Genomic DNA, 19,525 nt, shown 5'->3' with positions numbered 1-19,525 from the left:
GGGCCCCTTCAGTCGCCTGCGGGCAGAGCTGTCAAGGGCATGGCAGTCCTGCTTGGCTGCTGCCAACCTACTGCCATGTCTCGTGGGGTATCAAAGCACACTTGAAATGGCCCCGGTCAGCTACGTTTAGGCAACAGCGTTGAACCTTCCTGGCTGCGGATGATCCCAAATGGGGGTTTGCTCCCAGGCGTACAAAGGACCGGCAAACTTGTCGCTTGGCCAAGTTCTGAAGTCCATTCTCAGGAAAACTCCCACTGATCTAAAGCATGCCAGGATTTCATGTGCTGCTGGGAAACCTGAAACCTCCCTTGCTAAAGTATCTTAATTAGGCCATTAAAGCCTGGTATAAAATGGCTGAGATAAACAGGGTCAGGAGGCCAAAGAATATTGTCAATGCATTGTAAAGCCTTTGCTGCTCAGCCGTGGTTTCAAACTGTCCAGAACCAGGTTTTTGTGAAATAAAACACCTGAGCCCTCTGCCTGGTGGCTCCTGAGGGGACCCTGGGTCAAAGCTTTTCGCTTAGTCAGCATGTGGGCAGGGAGCTCTAGCTTCTTTTTCCCCCTTCGGTGCCTTGCGCTGCTCTGACTTTCAGTTTCTAATTCTGGTATGTTTTAATTTAGTTCAACTTTGGGATTGAATATGTGTGTTTTGGGCAGTTTGAAACACCTCATCTTTGGTTTTGCTGTGCAGGGGCCAGTTCTAGAACAAGGGCTCTGGCACCCGTTCTCTTTGTATTTCTTTTCCAGAAATGTTTTGATAATTGTGGTTCAGTCTCTCCTGGAGACTGAATTTGAAGAATTTGGTAAAGTGTCAGATGTAGGGCCTGCGTACGTACACATGCACGTAAGCAGAATGCCAGCACAGATCTTTGATGGCTTTGTATCCTGGTGGGTACAAAGAAGAGACAAGTCCAAAATATTCAGCATAAAAGAGCAAAAGGGGAACTCTAGAATGGCACGACAGGTTTTTTCTGTACATGTAGATGGTAAAACTTTTTTTACTTTGAAGACTCAGCATTTCTGATGTCAAGAATTTATGTTCTGAAGTAGTAAGATAAGGCTAGAAGCTGTAGATGTGGGAAAATAAATGCAAGTATGAAACCCTCAACCTATTACTTCCAGCAGTCTGCACATTCCTGCAACCAGATTTATATTATTATTGTTTGAGATATAGTATTTGATCAGGCTGTTAGACCTGGGTGAGTTGTTTCTTTTTTTTTTTTTTTTTTTAATCCAAACAATCTGTTGGAAAAATACAGTGGGTAACCAGTACTACTGCTGAATTTGCCCGTAATTAGGAGCGTTGTCTCAGGGATGTATAGTGTGGCTGAAGAATCAGAAAAAGTGGAAATATTTTGATTCTTTTAACCCTTGGTGGAAATTACATTTTTGTTTAAAGAATGCACAACATTTTTAAGAATAAGAATCCCACGCCGGCAAGTAGCCCTTCCTTTGAACTAAACGCTTCCACTCACTGCTGGATGTGTGCTTTTGCGGGCCCGTACTTGGTTTGGGGCAGCGCGCTGAAGCCGCGGGGATTTGCGCAGCCCCGTGTGAGCCCCTTTGGCTCCCAAGGCGCAGGCTGCAGCTTGAGTAGCCCTGGGGTAGCGCCTCGGTGGCCCTCTTCCAGTGTGCCGGGGGGCTGGCAGCCCCCGCTCCAGTGAGCGCGGGGACGCTGCGGTGTCCCCTCTGTCCTCGGGAGAAAAGTCTTCCAGAGCGTTCTCTATTTTGAGGTGTTTGGGATTTTTTTTGTGGTTTTTGTTTTTTGGTTAAATCGGTGGCGATTTTCTTATGGAAATAGGTGCTGTGGGAATCCCCGCACAGGATTTTGGTATGATTACCTTTATGATTTAAGAAAATAAAGAAGTTGGGGTTCCTAAAGCTTGTAAGCCATAACATTGAGCGCGCCCGAAGCTGGTGATTAAACTCAGCGCAACGGTGACCTCTTGGCCGGGGGGGGGGGGGGGGGGCGCAATGGGGAAGGGACACCATCCCACCCGCCGCTTCGGCTTTTCCGCTCTGCCCCGCTGCCTCCCTCGGGTTACAGCCCCAAGGAGCCGTTTCCCAGCCCGCGGTCGAGGGGCGGCAGGTTATCCCCGGGCCGCAGGGAAATACCGAAGAGTTATGGCGGGCGGGAGGGGGGTGCCTCTGGAGCCGCTCTCCCGGCTGCCGGGCGAGCCAAAACCACCCTGACCCGGAGCCCGAGGCAACGGCCCCGCTCCGTGGGTTTACGACCCCCTGGCCCGGGGGTGGCAGCGGCGGGGCGGGGCGGTCCCGGGAGGCGGAGGCGGGCGGAGGCGCAGGGGGCGGTGCGGCGGAACGGCCGAGCCGTGGCGGTCCGCGGAGGGCAGCGGCGCCGCGCTCATGTCAGCCCGCGCCCGCCGCCGCGGAGCGCCGCAGGGGCCACGCTGAGCGCCCGGCCCGCTCTCCCCCCGCCACCGCCGCCGTGTCTCGTCTCTTCGGCCTCCCCCCCCACCCCTCGGATCGGTGTTATTTTGGTTTATTTTATTCCTTTTTTTTTTCTTCCTTTTGAAGGGGAGGAGTGCGAAATCAACTAAAAATGAGCCAAAATGTCTGAGAAAATGTCCAGCTTTCTGTACATCGGGGACATCGTGTCCCTGTACGCGGAGGGCTCTGTCAACGGCTTCATCAGCACGCTGGGGTGAGTGAGACTGACTGACTGACTGACTGACTGAGCGAGGGGCCGGGGGCTGCCTGAGCCGAGGGGGGGTGGCGGTGCCGTGCCGTGCCGTGCCGTGCCCGCTGGGGGCGGTGACCCGCGGGCAGCGCCGGCTGCAGCACAGGAAGCGGCCGGCAGCGCGCGCTGCCGCTGCCGCGACCTCGGTGGCGGAGAGGGGAAAGTAGGAAGTGATGAACGGCGAGAGAAGGGAGGAATGAGCGAGGTTCTCGCACAGGCCCGGAGCAGCGGGGCCCGGACGGCGGCGGTGCCCGGCGGTGGCTCCGCGTGGGGCTGGCCGCGCTCCTCCTCGCTCGGCTCCTGCCGGGGCTGCACCTCCGGGCCAGCCCAAACCGGAATACCCGCTCTGTAGAAACAGTCCCGTGCTGTACCCAAATGTGTTAACGTAGTCGTTATTTGCAGCTGACTTACTCGGGTGCGGGTTTTTTAGCGGTGTGTGGTGTGTGTGTTTCTTTTACTGAGAATTTTTGAGGAGGACGTAAAAGGACAAAAACTTTGCTTTTCTTGCTCATCGCGGCAATCAGCTCGTTAAACGTGTATCCCCTTACTTCTGGTTTGCGTTTGCCTGAAGTCCTATCTGCGGTCGTTAGTAATCAGATACTTCAGTTTCATGGGGATGCTTTTTCCACGAGCTGCTCTTTCTCTCTGTGAAGAGCTGTAACATAACTAACTGTGTCTGCTTCACTGAACTGCTCCTCCTTGCTTGAGGTTTTTAATCACCTTGACCGCTTTAAATCACGTTTTTGGAATCCAGGACAGAAAACCCCAGCGAATGACATTAGGAATACGTTGATATCATGTAACATGGTTATGGTGATATGTGCTGCGGGTGCAGCGGTTCCCTCTGATCTTCGTAGGAGAGCTGCGGTAGTATCAGTGACTTTGTGGCATGTCCTCAAACCTTTGGCAACGGAAACATCTCCTGCGCTGCTTGAATCGTAGTGATCCAATTGACAAGGCAGCTCAAACTTCAGTTAAATATCGGTGTCGTTTGCTGCTTAAATGTTAGCTGTACCTTCAGAATAAGAATTAAACGCGCTAAGGCTGATCTGCTGCTAATAAACATGTGCCTGGGTATCGCTCCCGTATGTTGTGTTAGGCTGCCTGCTTCCTGAGATCTCTTCAATGGGGGACTGTAGGGTGAAGTAAAGGCAGTATTAAAATGCTAACAATAAACGTCTAAGTGACTTGGTGGGGTACCGTTACTGGAAAAGAGATGGTGTTCAAGGTCCTTTATATTTTCTTTATCTTATTATTACTTCCTATCCTTGCTGTTCACTCATTTAATCTGTTGACAAGTATTTATTCCATAGTTTGTTCCTCTGTTTGTTAATTTTGCACCTTCTCTATCTGTGACTATTTTGCCTCAGATCTCCTTTAATTTTGCTGACTCTAGTAATTTTAAATCCTGTCTGAAAACGTTTGCTTTCTGAAACTGTTAATCACTGGATATTGTTTCTTATTCTCGTAACTCCAGCACTACTTCTTCGTTGGTATAATTTGTTGTTGAGTTTTTGTTGTTTTGTTTGGTTTTGTTGTTTTGTCTTATTGCTGTATTCTGATATCTGAGGGAAGCTAAATTTGCCATGCTTTTCTTTTACTTTTCATTATGTTGAGAAATGTTCCTCATTTTGCAGAACATCTGCTTGTCTACAGTCAGAAACATTTCTGCTGTGACTGGTGCTTGTACAACTGCGCATTGCTTGAATACGTGTTGGCGTTCTCATGTTGCAGTCTTGAGACCACTGATCCTCCCCTCATCCCTTGGAGTTAGGGCAGGACATTTACCCCCAGTTTTATTGATGGGAAGCCAAGATCTAAGCTTGCCTAAGGCACACAGAAGTTCTTTACCAGGAGAAATAATTGAACCGAAGCCAACACCCTAACTAACAGGCTATCCAGGCTCTCTTTTAGTAAGAGCCAGCTAACCCAGCTCAGGAAAACTACCTGGGATGAGACAGGACTCCTGTGCGCGTCTCTCCTTCAGTGGCAGTCCAGGAGTTCGAGAATGCCGATGTAGCTCTGTTAGCTTTTCAGTACAGCTTTTTTTGTGCCCTGCTCCCTGGCATGGTAAGAGGCAGCTGCAGAGCCAGGAGGCTGCAGTTGAGGAGCTGAAGGCCTTGAAGGAAACGTGAAGTCACCAGTGGAAAACTCCTGTTTTGGGAATGCTGACCCCTCTGCTGGTGGTACAAGAGCTTGGACTGAAATTTAAAATTATGGTGCTAGATCACATTATCTGTGCTAGCTATTGTAATTGCTGCCTTTGGAGCAGTTGCAGCAACGCAAGAGGCAGAAGAAAAACAACTGTATGTTCAGGGAAGACATTTGCCCGGCTGCATGTTTGGTGTGCAACCATTGCTGAACTCCTGCGTCTCCTGCATTCCTGCAGGTCCTCTGTTCAGATGCTTGCGGTGGCTCCATCTTCCAGAGGTGCCTCTTGTTGGTGAGGACGAAGTGGGGTAGCAGCAGGAATGATTGCTTGCTCGCTTCCTTTGGCTGATGCGGGTCTTTGTTTTATTGCTCTTGCCTGTATTGCTCAGAGTGCTGTTCTGAAAGGTGCTGGGCAAGTTAACTCGTTGCTTTTACACTATTTAGTCCATCAGGTAGTCTCATGCAGTTGCAAGAACTTGAAATCCAGCTCAGGTCTAGTGACTCTGCAGCAGGGAGAGTCCTGTTTATTTTAAACTGTCAAAGGCTAATTGTTTCTTAAACAAAGCGTGAGTGAGGCCATTCTATAAATAAGATTAAAAAGTGCACAGCACCTCTCCAGGCTGGGGAGGTCTGTCACGTCAGCGGACCTTACTCCTTGAAGAGTTGAACCAGCTCAACAGATTAACTTCAAGGTGGAGATTTCTAAGCAAAGGCTGTTTCGTGCATTTTAGAATATTTTTTTGCACGTGAAAATTTCTGCATTAGCAAGAGAGCTCAGTTTAGGAAACCTGAAGACAAGGGAAAGATGCAGCTGAGCTATTCAGATCAAGTGTAGGATGAGATTAATGTCTACTAGAACCTGAGTGTGGACATCTTCCTCTCGTGCACTGAGGCCATTCTAGCCTAGGAGGTCCTCCTTGTTCAGGAGACGGGGTATCCATGTCCCCTGGCCCTGTGTCTCGGCGAGTGTGCTGAGTGGTGCTAGGTGAAGGCAGGAGTGTCTCTCCACACCTCCCTCTACAAAAAAGATTTGAGGGTTGCTGGAACAACGAGATGCTGTAAATGAGACCCAAAAGGTCGGGGCACTTCTGTGAGCTGGAATAAACCTGTGGTCCTGTCCTCGTTTCTGAACCATTTCTTTATTGTAAACAGCTGTTGAATGTGAGTGTGAAAGCTCTACTTTTAGATTTGATCCCTCTTACTCAGAAGAGGAAACTGAACCTCTCTTCCGCATCTGGGGTTAGTGCTGTAGCGTGGGATGGGGGCAGGGGCAGGGAAGTCAGGCAGCATTGCTCCGAATTCTTCCTCCTGTATCCATATTTTAAGAGAGCCCTTGTACTCAGTTTTTGGAACAGGAGGAGGTCTAACCAACTGTCTCCAGGAGGGTATTCCAGGTTATGGATCCCAAGTGGAGATGGGAACCTCTGGATAATGATACGGGAGAGGGTTTTAGGGCTCAGCATTCTCTGTTGGCTACCACAGGTCTTTGGATAGTTGAGGTACCGAGAGTCCAAGCAACCCTCTGCTCTTCGTTCTGCTTGGCTTTGGGCTCATTTTGGGTTTGGTGATGTGTAATCTGGCTTTTTCAAGCTCAAGGCCCTCTGAGCTTCTCTTCCTCCCCCTCCCTTTTTAAAAAGGAGAATGTTTTTGAATGTATAAACTGGTAGTCTTACCCTTTACTACAGAAAAAGAAATATTTGGGAAAAGGATTTTACATCCATGGGTAGCTTTCTGTCGTTTCAAGATGTATTTGGTACTGTATTATTTAACTGTGTTAATAACGTGGGTTTTTTTCCCCCTTTTTGAGATTTTAGTGTGTTTTAGCTTCTGCACAGTTGGAGGCTTTATGTCCCACAGGAGGTATGTGGCAGAGGTAGGCCACAGGTATTTTAAGTTGTCCTAGACCAGCATCTGAACCTCGAGACCACCTTCCCCAATATTTGGGCTTTAAATGTTGGCAATGAGGCATGCTGGAAATCAGAGCTGCTATTAATCACCTATCAGTACAACGAGGTGTGGGGGGGAAAGTATTCTCAGTTGGAGAGGTGGAAAAAAAAAAAGTAACAACGGGCCAGCATGTTGGAAAGTTTGACGATGGGCCTGTTAGTCACCATCGGTAGCTGCATTCCTGTCTCACCTCCATAAACGCGCTTCTGTGCCGTAGCAGCGAGAAACCTCATGGAACGTAATTAATGGAGCGTGCAGCAGGAGCTGCCTGCTAGGTGATATATGGCCGTGGATGACGAGGAGCGCTGTGACTTATTTCTAATTAGCAGCGAACAGTGTGTTCTAGAGTATTCGGACTTGTTTTCTTGAGTTTAACGTTGATTTCTCTTGAACAACTTCTCTTAATTTGTGAAAATGTTAGCCAGAACTTTCTGATTTGAAATTAGTATCACAGGTTTTGTTTGAGCTCCTTCACTAGGCTTTTGTGCATTAGTTGTCTCACTGAATTTGGACTTCACGCACAGACTGAATCAATCGTACTTTGTGAAGAGACAAGATTGAGCAAAGTGCCTGTGGAACAGCATAAACCAAAATATTACAAATATCACGAAAGCTAAAGTGTGTCATCTTGGTGGCCTCAGGAATGGTGCTGAGAGAAAAGATGTAGTGACTGATGATGCTTAAAACACAGCAATGTACTATTTTAACTGATGCTTTTTTTTTTTTTTACCCTTCTCTCCTACTGCCTGAAAATGTGAGCTACGGTCAAGGAACAGAATATATGTTCTTTAATAGCAAATTTTTCTTTCTTGTGCCAGCTGACAAAATGTAATTAGTCAGGAAAGAATAAAAAGCCTGAAGAAAGTGAGAGTGGCATAATTAGAATCACTCATAATTTAACTCTGATACAGAATCAAATAATACCTGGAAGAGGGAAGGGAAAATGAATTTCAGCTTTCTTGTGGGTAAAAGTACTTATATATTATTACCTAGGTACTTTATCCTCCTGACTGACAGTACCAATGAGATTTGACAGTTTTGATTGTGTTTCTTAATTTTTTTTTTTTAATACTGTGTAGGATTAGCATTTTGAGAAATACGTTCTCTTGGTTCTGTTCCTAATGCGAAAGCACTGATCTGAATTCTGCAGCTATTTTGAATGTATGCTAATGTACCTGGGAACCTAATTTGGCCCATTATATGACACTTTTCAGCTATATGGTGTATTTCTTTTCTGTGATAACTGTCTTAACCATGAGCCATATTATATGCATTATTAAATACCTTCATTGATCTTACAATAAATGCCACATAAGCAGAGATGTAGACATATAAATACAACTCTATCTTGCATACCTTGCAATTCAATACATATATCAAAGCTTATATCCTCTGTAATTATCCACTCACATTAGCAATTAGGCACCACTCCAGCTTTGCCATTTATAACGAACTTATTTTGATGCTCATCTCAAATATTCTAACAACAGTGCTGTCTTTAAATAAACAATGAGACAAAGCTTTCCACAAAGCGCCCTTATGGGAATGCAGGAGTAATGAGCCCCGGAGGGGGTTTGTTTGTTTCAGAAGTTTTACTTGCACACAGAGCACAGCTTGGGTGTGAAGGACATAGGATTAGACTTAATTACGGCATTATGATTTATGAGACTGTATGCTAAAATGTAATATCCTCAGTTCAAAGAGCTCATTATCAAACAGAAGTGGAGAGAAAATTTGGGTTAGGGAAAAAGAACCAATTGATTTAATGTAAAAGCGAGTTTACCCGTAAGCTGTGTGGCAGTAATGGAAATGAGAGAGGACTTGAATTTTAAATTGAGACAAGTGGTGTGGCTCTTACAACCTCTGTAGTTCTCAGATGGGCTATGGGTAATGTGAGCAGTAGTCGGGAAAGAGAGGGGAGATTGTTTAACTTGCATGACGTTAAGTCTAATTTAACTTCCTTTTACGTAATAAGGGGATTAGCTAAACTGTCTTTATATGGTTCTCGGACTTGCTAGAAATCAAGGTTATTCTATATTTTAAAAAGTGCCACAGAAGAAAGAGTCCGCTCAGTCTTTGACTTCCCCGGCTTGGAGCATTGTCTCGTAAGAAGCGCAGGGAACCTTTGCTCAGTCGGGTGTTTCACCGCAGAGCGAGGTGTTTGAAACCCGCTGCCCTTCGTTGTTAATGGTGCAGGCCGATGCTGCTGCTTGGCTGAAGCGTGAGCCTCTTTGTTGGGCAATAGCACAAAGCCACGTCCTCTGCATGTGTGTTTAATGTACTTCAAAATCTGGTTTTTGGTTGCTTTGAAAGGTCTGTTACTTCTTGTACGAAAGGGAGATGGCTGAAGTTCAAGTGTGACTTTGATATACTTGATTAGGGATGTTTGTCAAAAAAAAAAAAAGATGAAAATGAACGGTAGTTCAGGATTTTACTTTTTTCCTTGTCTGTGTTGTATTTTGTCAGAGATGCATATTTTAATTATATTAAGGACATAAACCCCTTTATGACTGATTCTTTTAAACCTTCATTTGTTATTTGTATTGTATTCTATCTAATTACTTGAATCAGAAGTTCCATCACTAGGTAGATACGCAGACACTTTCTGATATAGGTCTTGGTTTCAGCTGCTTATAGTGACACTAAACGTTGCCTTTTTGGACCCAAGGTAGGTGCCTACAGCTGAATGTTTTTTGTGGAAAGTTTCAAGTAAAATGGCATTTCTGCGAAGAGGATAAGCAAAAATGCATTGGTTATCCCTGTTTAAAAAAAAAAAAAAGATTTTGCAGCCGTGTGTTGAGAACCTCCCTGAGCTGCAAGCGTGGTCTTGAGACCCACTTCTCCTTCAGCATGTAGGACTTGTCCTTCTCTGCCGCTTCAGAAATTTGCTCAGGGTTTGACATCAGTGAGTTGAGGAAGGATCTCATTCAGACCCCTACGACCGTGTGCGCTGTCTCGGTACCTGCGTCTTGCCGGGGGGCAGCAGGTGTTACCTGGCAGGGGCAGCTTCTCTCTGCTGGCACCGGGCACCAAGAGGCCCCCACCTGACCTGCAGCGGGGTGGGTGGTGGATCCCAGTTCCCAGGATTTCCAGATTCTTTTTCTGGGGGGCACTGGACGGCTTTGGTTGTCCAACCGCTTTGTGTTCCCTATCTTTGGGGAAGTAAAAATAATTTCTGGTTGTGCTACCTCAGTTCACTTCAAATATGAAACAAACTTAAACCAAGAAATTACATTCTAGCAAGGTGTAATGGTTTTGATTACAAAATTGGAAACAATTAAACCAGGAAAGCAAAAGACAGAGAAAACAGAGGCCTAAAACATGCTTGTTATTCATGTTTTGTATTAGGAATTGCTTGAGGTTTTGGCTCAAGCCAAAGTCAAGGGGGGGCTATTTTGGCTGCGGTAGCCAAAAGATTGTCAGGAGTAGTCTTGTCACTCTAGTGCTGTCTTTTCGACAGTCTGTCTGTGCCCAAATCTCTGTCAACCTCTTAGGCTTATTTGTTTGTGGTTTTTTGGTTGCTGTTGAATAGCAGCAAAGCTTCGTCCAAAGCACATAATTTAAAAACACGTCTTATTTATTGCTTCATAATAAAAGAAAGAGGACCCTAAAGTGTTGACCGGGCAGGGCTGCCTGGAGTCCGTGTGAGTGCTGCTGCACTGTCCTGCAGCGTACCTGAGCACGAGCCGCCCCTCGCAGAGCTCCTGCAGCGCTGGTTCTTCTGCTCAGGTTTACCTTTTGATTTAGCAAGCTAAGTGAATTGTTGTTATAAACTTGGGGCAGACTTTGCAAACCATGTCCATGAGCGCTTTTTCCCCCCCTCTTCCTTCTGTGCCTCTAGTCTGGGGGGTCCTTTCACGCTAGCAGGAACGTTTGAGATGCTGCCTGCGCTGAAGCTGCCCCAGCCCGTCGTGGGCTTCACAGGTACATCACATCGCCTGATGCTTTCCCTGCTGCTACTTCCGCTGGCTGACGAGTGACCACGGGGTTGCTACAGGTTGCAGAAGAGAAAACAGGAAAACAATCTCCCCTGTCCTTTCAGTGCTCCCTCGCTGGCCCCTGGACGATGAAGAAGAGGGGGGGAGATGGGTGCGGAGGGCTGTGCTGGTGGATGTAAGGTGAGGCAGTAGAGAAATCGGCAGAGCTGGGACACGTGGAATGAGGTAGGTGTGCGTGGTGGGGCAGTAACTGATGTGCCTGGTCTAAAAAGCAGCACGTGTTCGAAGGGAAGTAGGGCTGAAGAGGAACAGAAGAAGATGGACAGTTGCTGGGAGATCTTCTGGGAGTCCTCTGCTGACAGAAAATAGCTATGAAATCTACTGGCAAACTGTCTTATTTCTTTTCAAATTACTCCGTGTGGAAGAAATCAGCTTGTCGCTGCCACTATGTACTTCGCTATTTCAAATGGTGGGGGTCTGTGCTGAGGCTAGTGTGGTCTTAAACAATTGAATATTTGATATTTTTTTTTTTCCCGGGGTTTTTGGTGGTGTTTATGAAAATGTGTAATGATACTACCTTCTCCAAGAGGATGGCTGAGTTAAAGTCTGTTTCTCAAAGAAATAGCAGTTTTAAGATTGTCTGTGGTACCTTACGCAATTCTTTGTGTAAAAGCACAACAGTCTTTGCTGACGTAGCTCCGTACTATTATCCGCAGTGCATGGCTGATTTGCTAAGTGCATGCAATGTCCAATACTTTTGTAACAACTAATCTTATGTATAATGAACTGTGGTACTATGGTAATCTTCTTATATAATAAATTTTGGAAGGTTCGTTTGAAATGCCCCTTTAAGTTATTACTGCCACAGGAGTGAGGGCATAGAGTTGAAATTTATATGAAATTACTCTGCAGAAGGCAGCTATAAGAGCATATCCAAGTGTTGTTACTGTTTGACACTAAAAGTTAAGCTTACTACAGCTCTCTACAAAGAATTGATATTAAAACAGTAATCAAGTTTTTGTTCTTTGACCTCTGGGAGATAAAAATGATTGTAATTTAAAAAAAATCAACAAACCAACCCTGAACCGTGGGGTTTTATGTGAATCTCAAAATACAGAAACTTGTTATGATCCAATGCTTGGATGGCTTATCTTGATTTACTTCTAGAGACTTGTTTGAATTTCAAACAAGTTTTTTTTCCTGCAATTGACATACACGAGTTAATGAATGTTGCAGAGGCAACTGAAAGCATACATTTGCAGCATTGGAAAAACAACTGCTCAAACTCATGGTAAGCCCCAAATTTTTATCCCTACTGCCCAGTTAAAAGACAGCAACCCAGTTCTTTGGGTTTTTCCTCTTTTTTTGGTGTAAATGCGTGCTGGTATCCCTGTGCAGAGCAGAGGCAGGCCAAGCACAGGGGGCTCCCGGCTGCCTGCCTGCCTCCTGACGCTGCTTTGGATGAAAGCTGGAGGAGCAGCACGCACAAGCCACCGAAGCATCCCCAGCCACCCCTGCAGGACGGGTTTCGTTTCACTGTGGGGAATTTTGCCTGGCTCCAGTGTGCATCTACATCCTGACGCCTGTGAAATTATGTGTACTTGTATAATCCTGAGCACTGTGATGTGGAAAATTTCAGTAGGCAGCTTTTGAGGGCAGCTAAGTTGAATGTGACTGGTATAGTTTTATCCTAAATCTTGCAATACCTGGCATTATTTGTAAATCCCATCTCCCAGGGCTGTATGAATTTTGGATGGCCTCAGCTTCCACGTAAGAAAAAGTGAGTTGCTCTCCCTCATGGATGTGGGGAAAAGCTTGAAAATAGGAATGTTCATAAGTGAAAGGTGTGTAAGGAGTGCCCCAAGTTTAGAAGTAATTTTCTTCTGCTAAGTTTAAATCAGAGCACGTGGTTTGCAAGTGGGGGGGATGACTAACTAATGGTATGTGAGTACTTGAGGCTGGAAACAGTGCTTTTTGCATGACTTTGTCATTTTAAAGTTAGCTGGGTTCGGATTTCTGACACGTTCGCCAGTTGTTCCAGATAACTGGATCAGTAGCGTGCTTTGCTAAAATACTCTGTTACCTTTTAAATCTAGTTAATATATTTTTTTTAATTGTTCAGAAATAATAAATAGAGGAAAAGACTGGATAGCAGTTTTGAAAACACTAGCAGCAGATCTTTGAACATTTGAGCGGTGAAAAATGTTGAAATGCATCACTAAGCAAATTCCATTTTTTTTCCGATCAAAGACTAAAAGTTTTAAGGCTATCTAGAAATTTTTTTTAAAAAAATAATATAAATTCCTTCATTTAAAAAAAAACCAGCAAACAAACTGTGTCAAGTGAGAAAGGTTAGCTGCCTGTTAGTAGTATTTACTTTGACATCTTGGACGATTTCCGACTTAGGCTATCGCCTTTTGCCAAGCTAGGTCGGTTTCAGCGGAATGCACCATCCTCTCCTTGCCATCTGCCACTTGTGAGGGTGCCGGTCTGTAGGCTTCACTCCTGCTCCGAATTGGAAAGGCAGGGCCTGGTGAGCTTCACTCTACACAGATTGCTGAAAAGTCAGTGTTACGTGAAGAGTTTGGTGGAACTTCGTTGTTCTAAAACGAGGTTTTACATCAGGTAGGGCAATGTCCGTGATGCTTCTCAGGTTGAAGACAGAACTCAGCGGCGCTTTAAGGTTGAACAGGTTTCATAAGTAAGGAACTGATGTAATAAATATTTTGGATTTTATTGTTGCTGTAACAACAGTAAAGTTGAATGCTTCAGCAAATACCAGAAGCTCAAATTTTGAATAAGATTTTCAAGTATCTTTTGTAGATAACCTTTCGTATCATTGCTGTCGTTGTAGCATGTTATTTATAGACAGTGTTAAGAGTATTAGAAATCAGAAAAAAAAAATCCTTGCCATTAAATGATAAAAGTACAAAATAACGTACAGAAAATTTAGTGGATATTGTGGTGTGGGGTCTTTTTTTTTTGGTGAGGAAGTAATAATTTATTTGTGTCAGGCTGTAGGTGACTTTGTTACATATTATATATATTCTTTTATTCAGAAAAAGTAACTAACAAAATAGAGGCAAAGATTCATGACATTATTTCCTGTACAGATGGTCTGAGATGTAGGTCCGACTCCTACAAATTTGTAGACTTACAAACTGCAGATGTCAAGAGGCATTTAAAAAAAAAAAGCCAAAAACTGTTGAAGAGAATTCAAGTTAAAATTTCTACCTCCCTGGATAGATTTTCAGGAATAGTAATAGCTAGATTAGGATTTGGTCATGAAACCATTCAGAGGCGGGCATCCGGCCCTTCCGAGAGGGCGCTGCTATGGACCCTGGGCAGGCGCAGGATTTGGGTTAGAGGTGTGCTCAGTTTGTGTTTGCAATGACTTCTCTTGCAAAAACAAAACAAGGTCAGGACCTGGCAGGCAGTGAGTCCTGTCTGTATTAACTTTTGTAGCTGAACAGGTTTTTCTGCCACTCAATGTAAGGAGCAGTTACTGTTTTTTTTTTTTTTTTTTCTATGTAATATCTAGGATATAGTAAAGCCATTAATTGTAAATTTCTGTTATAACACCTCATTTGAAGCAATACTGTGCATTAGACTGGTGGAGTCAAGCTCCTGGTCCACAGGACCGTTTCATGTGATCCATTTCCTTTCTATGGCAGATTAAACCATCTGCTGTGATTAGGCTGCTCTTAATAGAATCATTTTGAATACTTGAGTAGAGGTGGAAGTGGGACAGTGCTAGTTTGAGTTTTCAGCGATGGATCTAAAGTATGTTTAAAGGGAATTACTGTAATAAGGGATGGTACGCAAGCAGAGGAGTGACTTGCATGAGGTTGTTAACAAATTGTGGAATATAACCAAAGTCTGCAAGTTCTGGGTCAGTGCTTTTTTTATAAATGTTGATCTAGTAAGATGTTCAATGCTAAGTTGCATAGATTGTTTTATATTGGCTTATCTCATGGTAAACCTTGGGAGTGAGCCAGCTGTGACAAACCTAGTTAGTTTATTAAAGTTCCCATGTGTCAAACATGTTTTTAAAGTATCTGTCTAAAGATGCAGAATGAGCTTCATCATTGCAAGAAAAAAAGCATGTGCTGAGAAGTGTTTTATGCTTGCTGGCATTATTGTCCTGCTCGTATATTGGGTGGAACCTCATTGACACTGGTAAGTATAATTACTGTTCTTCATTTGTAATGGAGGTGCGAGATAAAATCCTTCCTCCTTTCTGCAACCAGCTGAAGCAATACAAGTCACCACCCAAAGCTCATACACTTGATAAAGCCTGAGTAAAAGCTGAGCTGTGTTACCCAAGAAGCTTCTTAGAAAGACGTTCAGCATCGACAGGGCAAGCTATACAGGCCTAAGTGAGTAGAAGTATAAAGAACGTAGGACAAAAACTCAGTCATAGGCAGAGAAAACCTGCTACATCGACCCGAGGAAAATAAAAATGAGAGTGTGCTACTGAGCACTATTCTCTCTGAAAACTCTAATCAAAGAAACTCCTCCTGTGTCCAGGAAAACAAGAATTTATACATTCTTTCTGAATAAATACTCAAGAAAATACCTGACACGGTCTCAAACTTTTATTTATAGCTGAAACAGCCCTATGTCTCCAGAACTGACAACATTGCTTGTGACTAACAATAACCTGGTATCATGAGATGGATCCAACTTTCAAAATGGAAATTCGTGACTGGTGTTCTTGTCTCAAAAGAGATCAGAGAGAACAGCTATGATTCTAATACAAGAACTGGAAGCCTTGCAGGTAGAATTAAAGCAAGAATAAAAATGCCATCTGAAAAAAAGAACTGGGTGCACCTGGAGTCAAAGCAAAGAGGTTTCCCAGTGAACACTCTGATGATTTGCACGTGAAAGTGAAACCTTTTATGAGCAGCAGTTAAAAACTGTTTGGTCAAGTTTGGGAAATGAGCAGGCAGTATACCCACTCTCAAACAGCAAGGTGGGTCAATGGGATGGTCAAAAATATATTTGCTGTGGTTCTGATCTGGTTTTGCACAAAATATAGATGAGGAAGGCTTTGGATTGCTTTGAGTTTGAGCCTCAGCAAAGATTTGACTTTAGAAACGATTTTGCGGATCACTTCTGATTAACATAATAATCAGTTATCCAAGTGTGGAAACCTGAGTATGAGAAGACAAAGGGGAGTTTAGGAGGTGATGAAGTACGATAACATTTTTGAACTACCTGGGGAGAATTTGTGTTGGTGCTTCGAATTTCAGACATTTTCATCGTAATTTATCTAAGAAGTACACGGTGAGGACAGACTATGCTGAGGCATTTTAAGGATAGCTTGCCATTGTAGGAATTAATAATAGGGCTGTGCTTTCACAGATGTTCACAGATCTGGGAGCAGTAGGGTGACCTTGATGCTTCACCCAAATGAACGCTCTGGAGGCTAGTTGCAGATATTGCCTTAGGCAGAAGATCAAAGGATTGTTTCAAGGAATGACTCTGCTGAAAAAGAGATCGCTTTTTCTTCCCTTCCCTTCCCATAACTTGCAGAACCTTCTGAATAAGATGCAAAACCTCCTGAATCATCCACTCGATGAATGTATTGTTCCTGGAATGGACTTCAGAGCAGCCAAAAGCTTTCCCAGGGGAGAGCATTTGGGGAGATAATTGGCTCTTGCAATCACCTCCCCTCATGTAGCATCCTCTCAGAGTGGCATGATCAAGGTTTTCTGGTCACATCAGGCAAGCTTGGAGTTGGGAAATGAGATAGTACTTAGGAGGTTATATTTGTTCAGCAATTGTATCGTGGCTTTGAAACTGCTGAAATTGAGGGGGCTGCAAGAGTCATAGCTGATTTGAAAGAAGTATGATTTGGTGAAGTGTAAGCAGGATGTGGAAAATGTGCAGGAAATGTGATGTTTGCAAGATAGATAAGACAGAGAGCCCCAGGGCAACAGTATCTTGTGGGGACATCAATGGAGCATGTTGCTGAAAAGCTTAGGGTTTTTTTCTACCAGAGAATTGATAGTTATGACTGTCTATTGACATAGTCATGACTTATTTCACAAAATTGCCTGATGCTTGTGAAGTCAGGCACCAAAAGGCACTGGAAATAGAAGAGACATTGCTGAATGATTTTTGGTGATTTAGAGTCAAGAATAAGCCACCTGTAGATCAAAGGAAAATTTAAAATTCAAAGTACTTCGTTAAGTCTTTGAAACTGTAGACTTCCATAAAAGATGCACTATCTCAGTGTGCCCACAGTCTGATGGGTGTGGTAGAAAGGATCATTATGGACTCATACCTTCAAATGCCTTATGTTATAGACTCGGAATATAGGACACTGTATCCCATTGCCTTTGAGGGACTTAAAACAGGAGTGGATGAGAATTGTACTCCAGAAGTTATTTTGTTTCAATATAAAGCAAATCTCTTTCTTATAAAGGAATTTTGGGGTGATGCAGACTCTGCAGAAGATCAAATACTAGACTGGAAAAGGTCGTTCAAGCCTGTTTGGTAACATGAACGTCTCTTGGACATATTTTTACAGGAAAGTGTATGGAGTCCAGGGATTGACTGGATGTGAGTGAGACACAAAGAATCAAGGAGAATTCAGTCTCAATTGCACTTTGTGCCTTCTTTTTTAATGTAGTTTCAGATACACGTGTTAGAATAGTTTAGCTTGTAGTGACAAGTGCATGGGCTAAAGAGACCAAGTTCATGTGCAGATTAAAGAATGAAGATTTCCCTCAAACTGGAGTGAAAGTGGTTTTTTTCAGTAGCTGCTTTTCATCCATGATCTCGGTTTAGCAGAGGTCATACAAGAACTAGAGGTATTTTATCCCTTTTGCCTGAAGGGACTGAATTCAATCAATTCAGTCCCCTGAGGATACTGAAGATAACTATATTCCCAGACTTGCCTGAGTAATGAAATGTCTTCAGGTATCTTCAAATACTGTCAGAGTGGTCTCTGCGCCTTGGGTGTGGGCATCTGGGTTGATGGATGATGTTACCTGTTGAAGGAGTTTTGGAATTTCTGTGTTCTGTCTGTTTTTGCTCAAGATCAGGATGCTTTAATGTGGTGGTAGTTTGAGGGATCAGATCTGAGTGCTTGTTTTCTAAAGATTGATGAAGACACGCATTATTTCTACTTAAAAACAAGCACAGATTTTTTTTTCTCCTGAGTTTTGCAGCCAGAAGGAATATAGATCTGTTTTGTAAGCTGGACATTAAATATCTTCCACAAGTTCTCAGTCCTTCTCCGTATGAAATGAGACTGAATTCTTCTGAGTGAAATGAGGTAGGTTATTTAGTCTAGTTGGAGGAGAAGAGGGGGGATGGTTTTCCTATGCATTCAGTGAAGTATGTTGGTAGCTTGGTCTGTGTGGTATATGGTCCTGGTCTCTGGGCTGTGAAACCTGAGGTGGTTCACGGTGGTTCCCTGTTTCCAACATTTAATCTACTGTGTCAGTTGTGGAAGAACAGGAGGCTCATGTTGTCCCCATTACTGAGCTTTGGTGTCCTGAAAGAGCAGTTGGTGCTGGCAGCAGCATGCTGCAGGGTATATTTTGACCGCTGACACTGCTTCTGCCAAAGCACTTGCTGTTTGTGTGGTTGGTAGGAGGATGTTGAAGGGAAAATTTGAGCAGTAGGGAGTCCACACAACCCAAACAGTAGATAACAAGTGATTATCTGTTATCACTAAAGAGTCAATCTTATTATGCACAGTTTCTGCTTCTAGGGTAGTTTGAAAAATTAAGAGAGTCTGAGTCTCGGGATGCCAGCGAGCTTTTGTTTCCCGCTAGTTTGTAGGAGGGAGGAGATGTTCCGATCTTTGCCCAGATTAGGGAATTACTTTAGGAGGCTGACTCCTCCACTACCCAGTCCCTAGATTGAAGGCAGGATCTTTTGGGATAAACAAGGCATGTGAAGGGACTGAGGATTGCCTGGAAGATACCAAGAGGTATGAGATCCTGTCTGTAAACGCTGAACTCTCTAAGGAGCAGCAATGGACAGGACTTCAACACTGCCCCAGCTGGCTAGTGGCTCTTTGTCTTCTGGAAATGATGGATTTTCTTTTTGGAGGCTGGTGTTCCCACATTAAACTGGCACCTGAGTGGCCAGATGAATTTCTGTGCATCTGGATTTCTGATCCATATTAGCCCTAATGTGGAAGCAACTGCTTTCAAATGGGTCTTGGCCAGAGGGGATTGCTGGAAGGCGCTGGGAAGTCTTATTTTACTTCTGCCACCTTTGCTACCATGTGTTGAGAGGAGGGGCAGTGGGATATTTGTGCCATCCCTTGCAGGTGGTGAATTGAGCGCTTGCTGGCCAGGTGCTTTCTGGGCACTGCGTTGCCAGAGTAAGTCAGCAGAGAATCTGAGCCAAATGCCAGTTGAAAGTCTGCTCCACAGCTATGACAAGATCTGTACAAAGTTAGTTGACAGGAACTTATGTACTGCTTTGGTGAGTGTAAGTACTGTGATACTTTTTTCTAATTTCAGGATGACAAGTTAGATATAAGCTTTTCTTTTGTATAAACACAGAGCTTTATATACAAACAAATAGCTATTTTCAGTTTTCATTTCCTAAAAAAAAATAAAAAATTGAAAAGTAAAAATAAACAAAAATATGTTCTTAAACATCTTCAGATTGAGAATTAGAAAAAAGAAACAACAAAGGCTCAAGCTCCCTTCCAACTCACATAATTGCTAACACAAAGCTGCAGACCAACCAGATGAACTGCACATTGTGAGGGGCAGGAACAATTTGTACTCCTTTTAAGTTGCCGGAGTAGCAAGCA

The 19,525-nt window shown here is 44.0% G+C and overlaps 1 protein-coding gene across 2 annotated transcripts in view; it reads left to right on the top strand.

The window, feature by feature from the left end:
• Positions 1–2,325: 2,325 nt before the first annotated feature.
• Positions 2,326–19,525, top strand: part of ITPR2 (inositol 1,4,5-trisphosphate receptor type 2) — a 263,261-nt gene continuing 246,061 nt past the window's right edge. For both annotated transcript variants that reach the window (XM_054827703.1, XM_054827693.1), the window contains exon 1: positions 2,326–2,662. In XM_054827703.1, coding sequence (XP_054683678.1) covers positions 2,571–2,662 — 92 coding nt within the window. In that variant the 5' untranslated portion in view covers positions 2,326–2,570. The remainder of the gene's footprint in view (positions 2,663–19,525) is intronic.

Source organism: Grus americana, chromosome 1, assembly GCF_028858705.1.
Source record: "Grus americana isolate bGruAme1 chromosome 1, bGruAme1.mat, whole genome shotgun sequence".
NCBI lineage: Eukaryota > Metazoa > Chordata > Aves > Gruiformes > Gruidae > Grus > Grus americana.
Note: the sequence above shows the minus strand (reverse complement) of the source record. Positions and strands in the feature narration are given on the sequence as shown.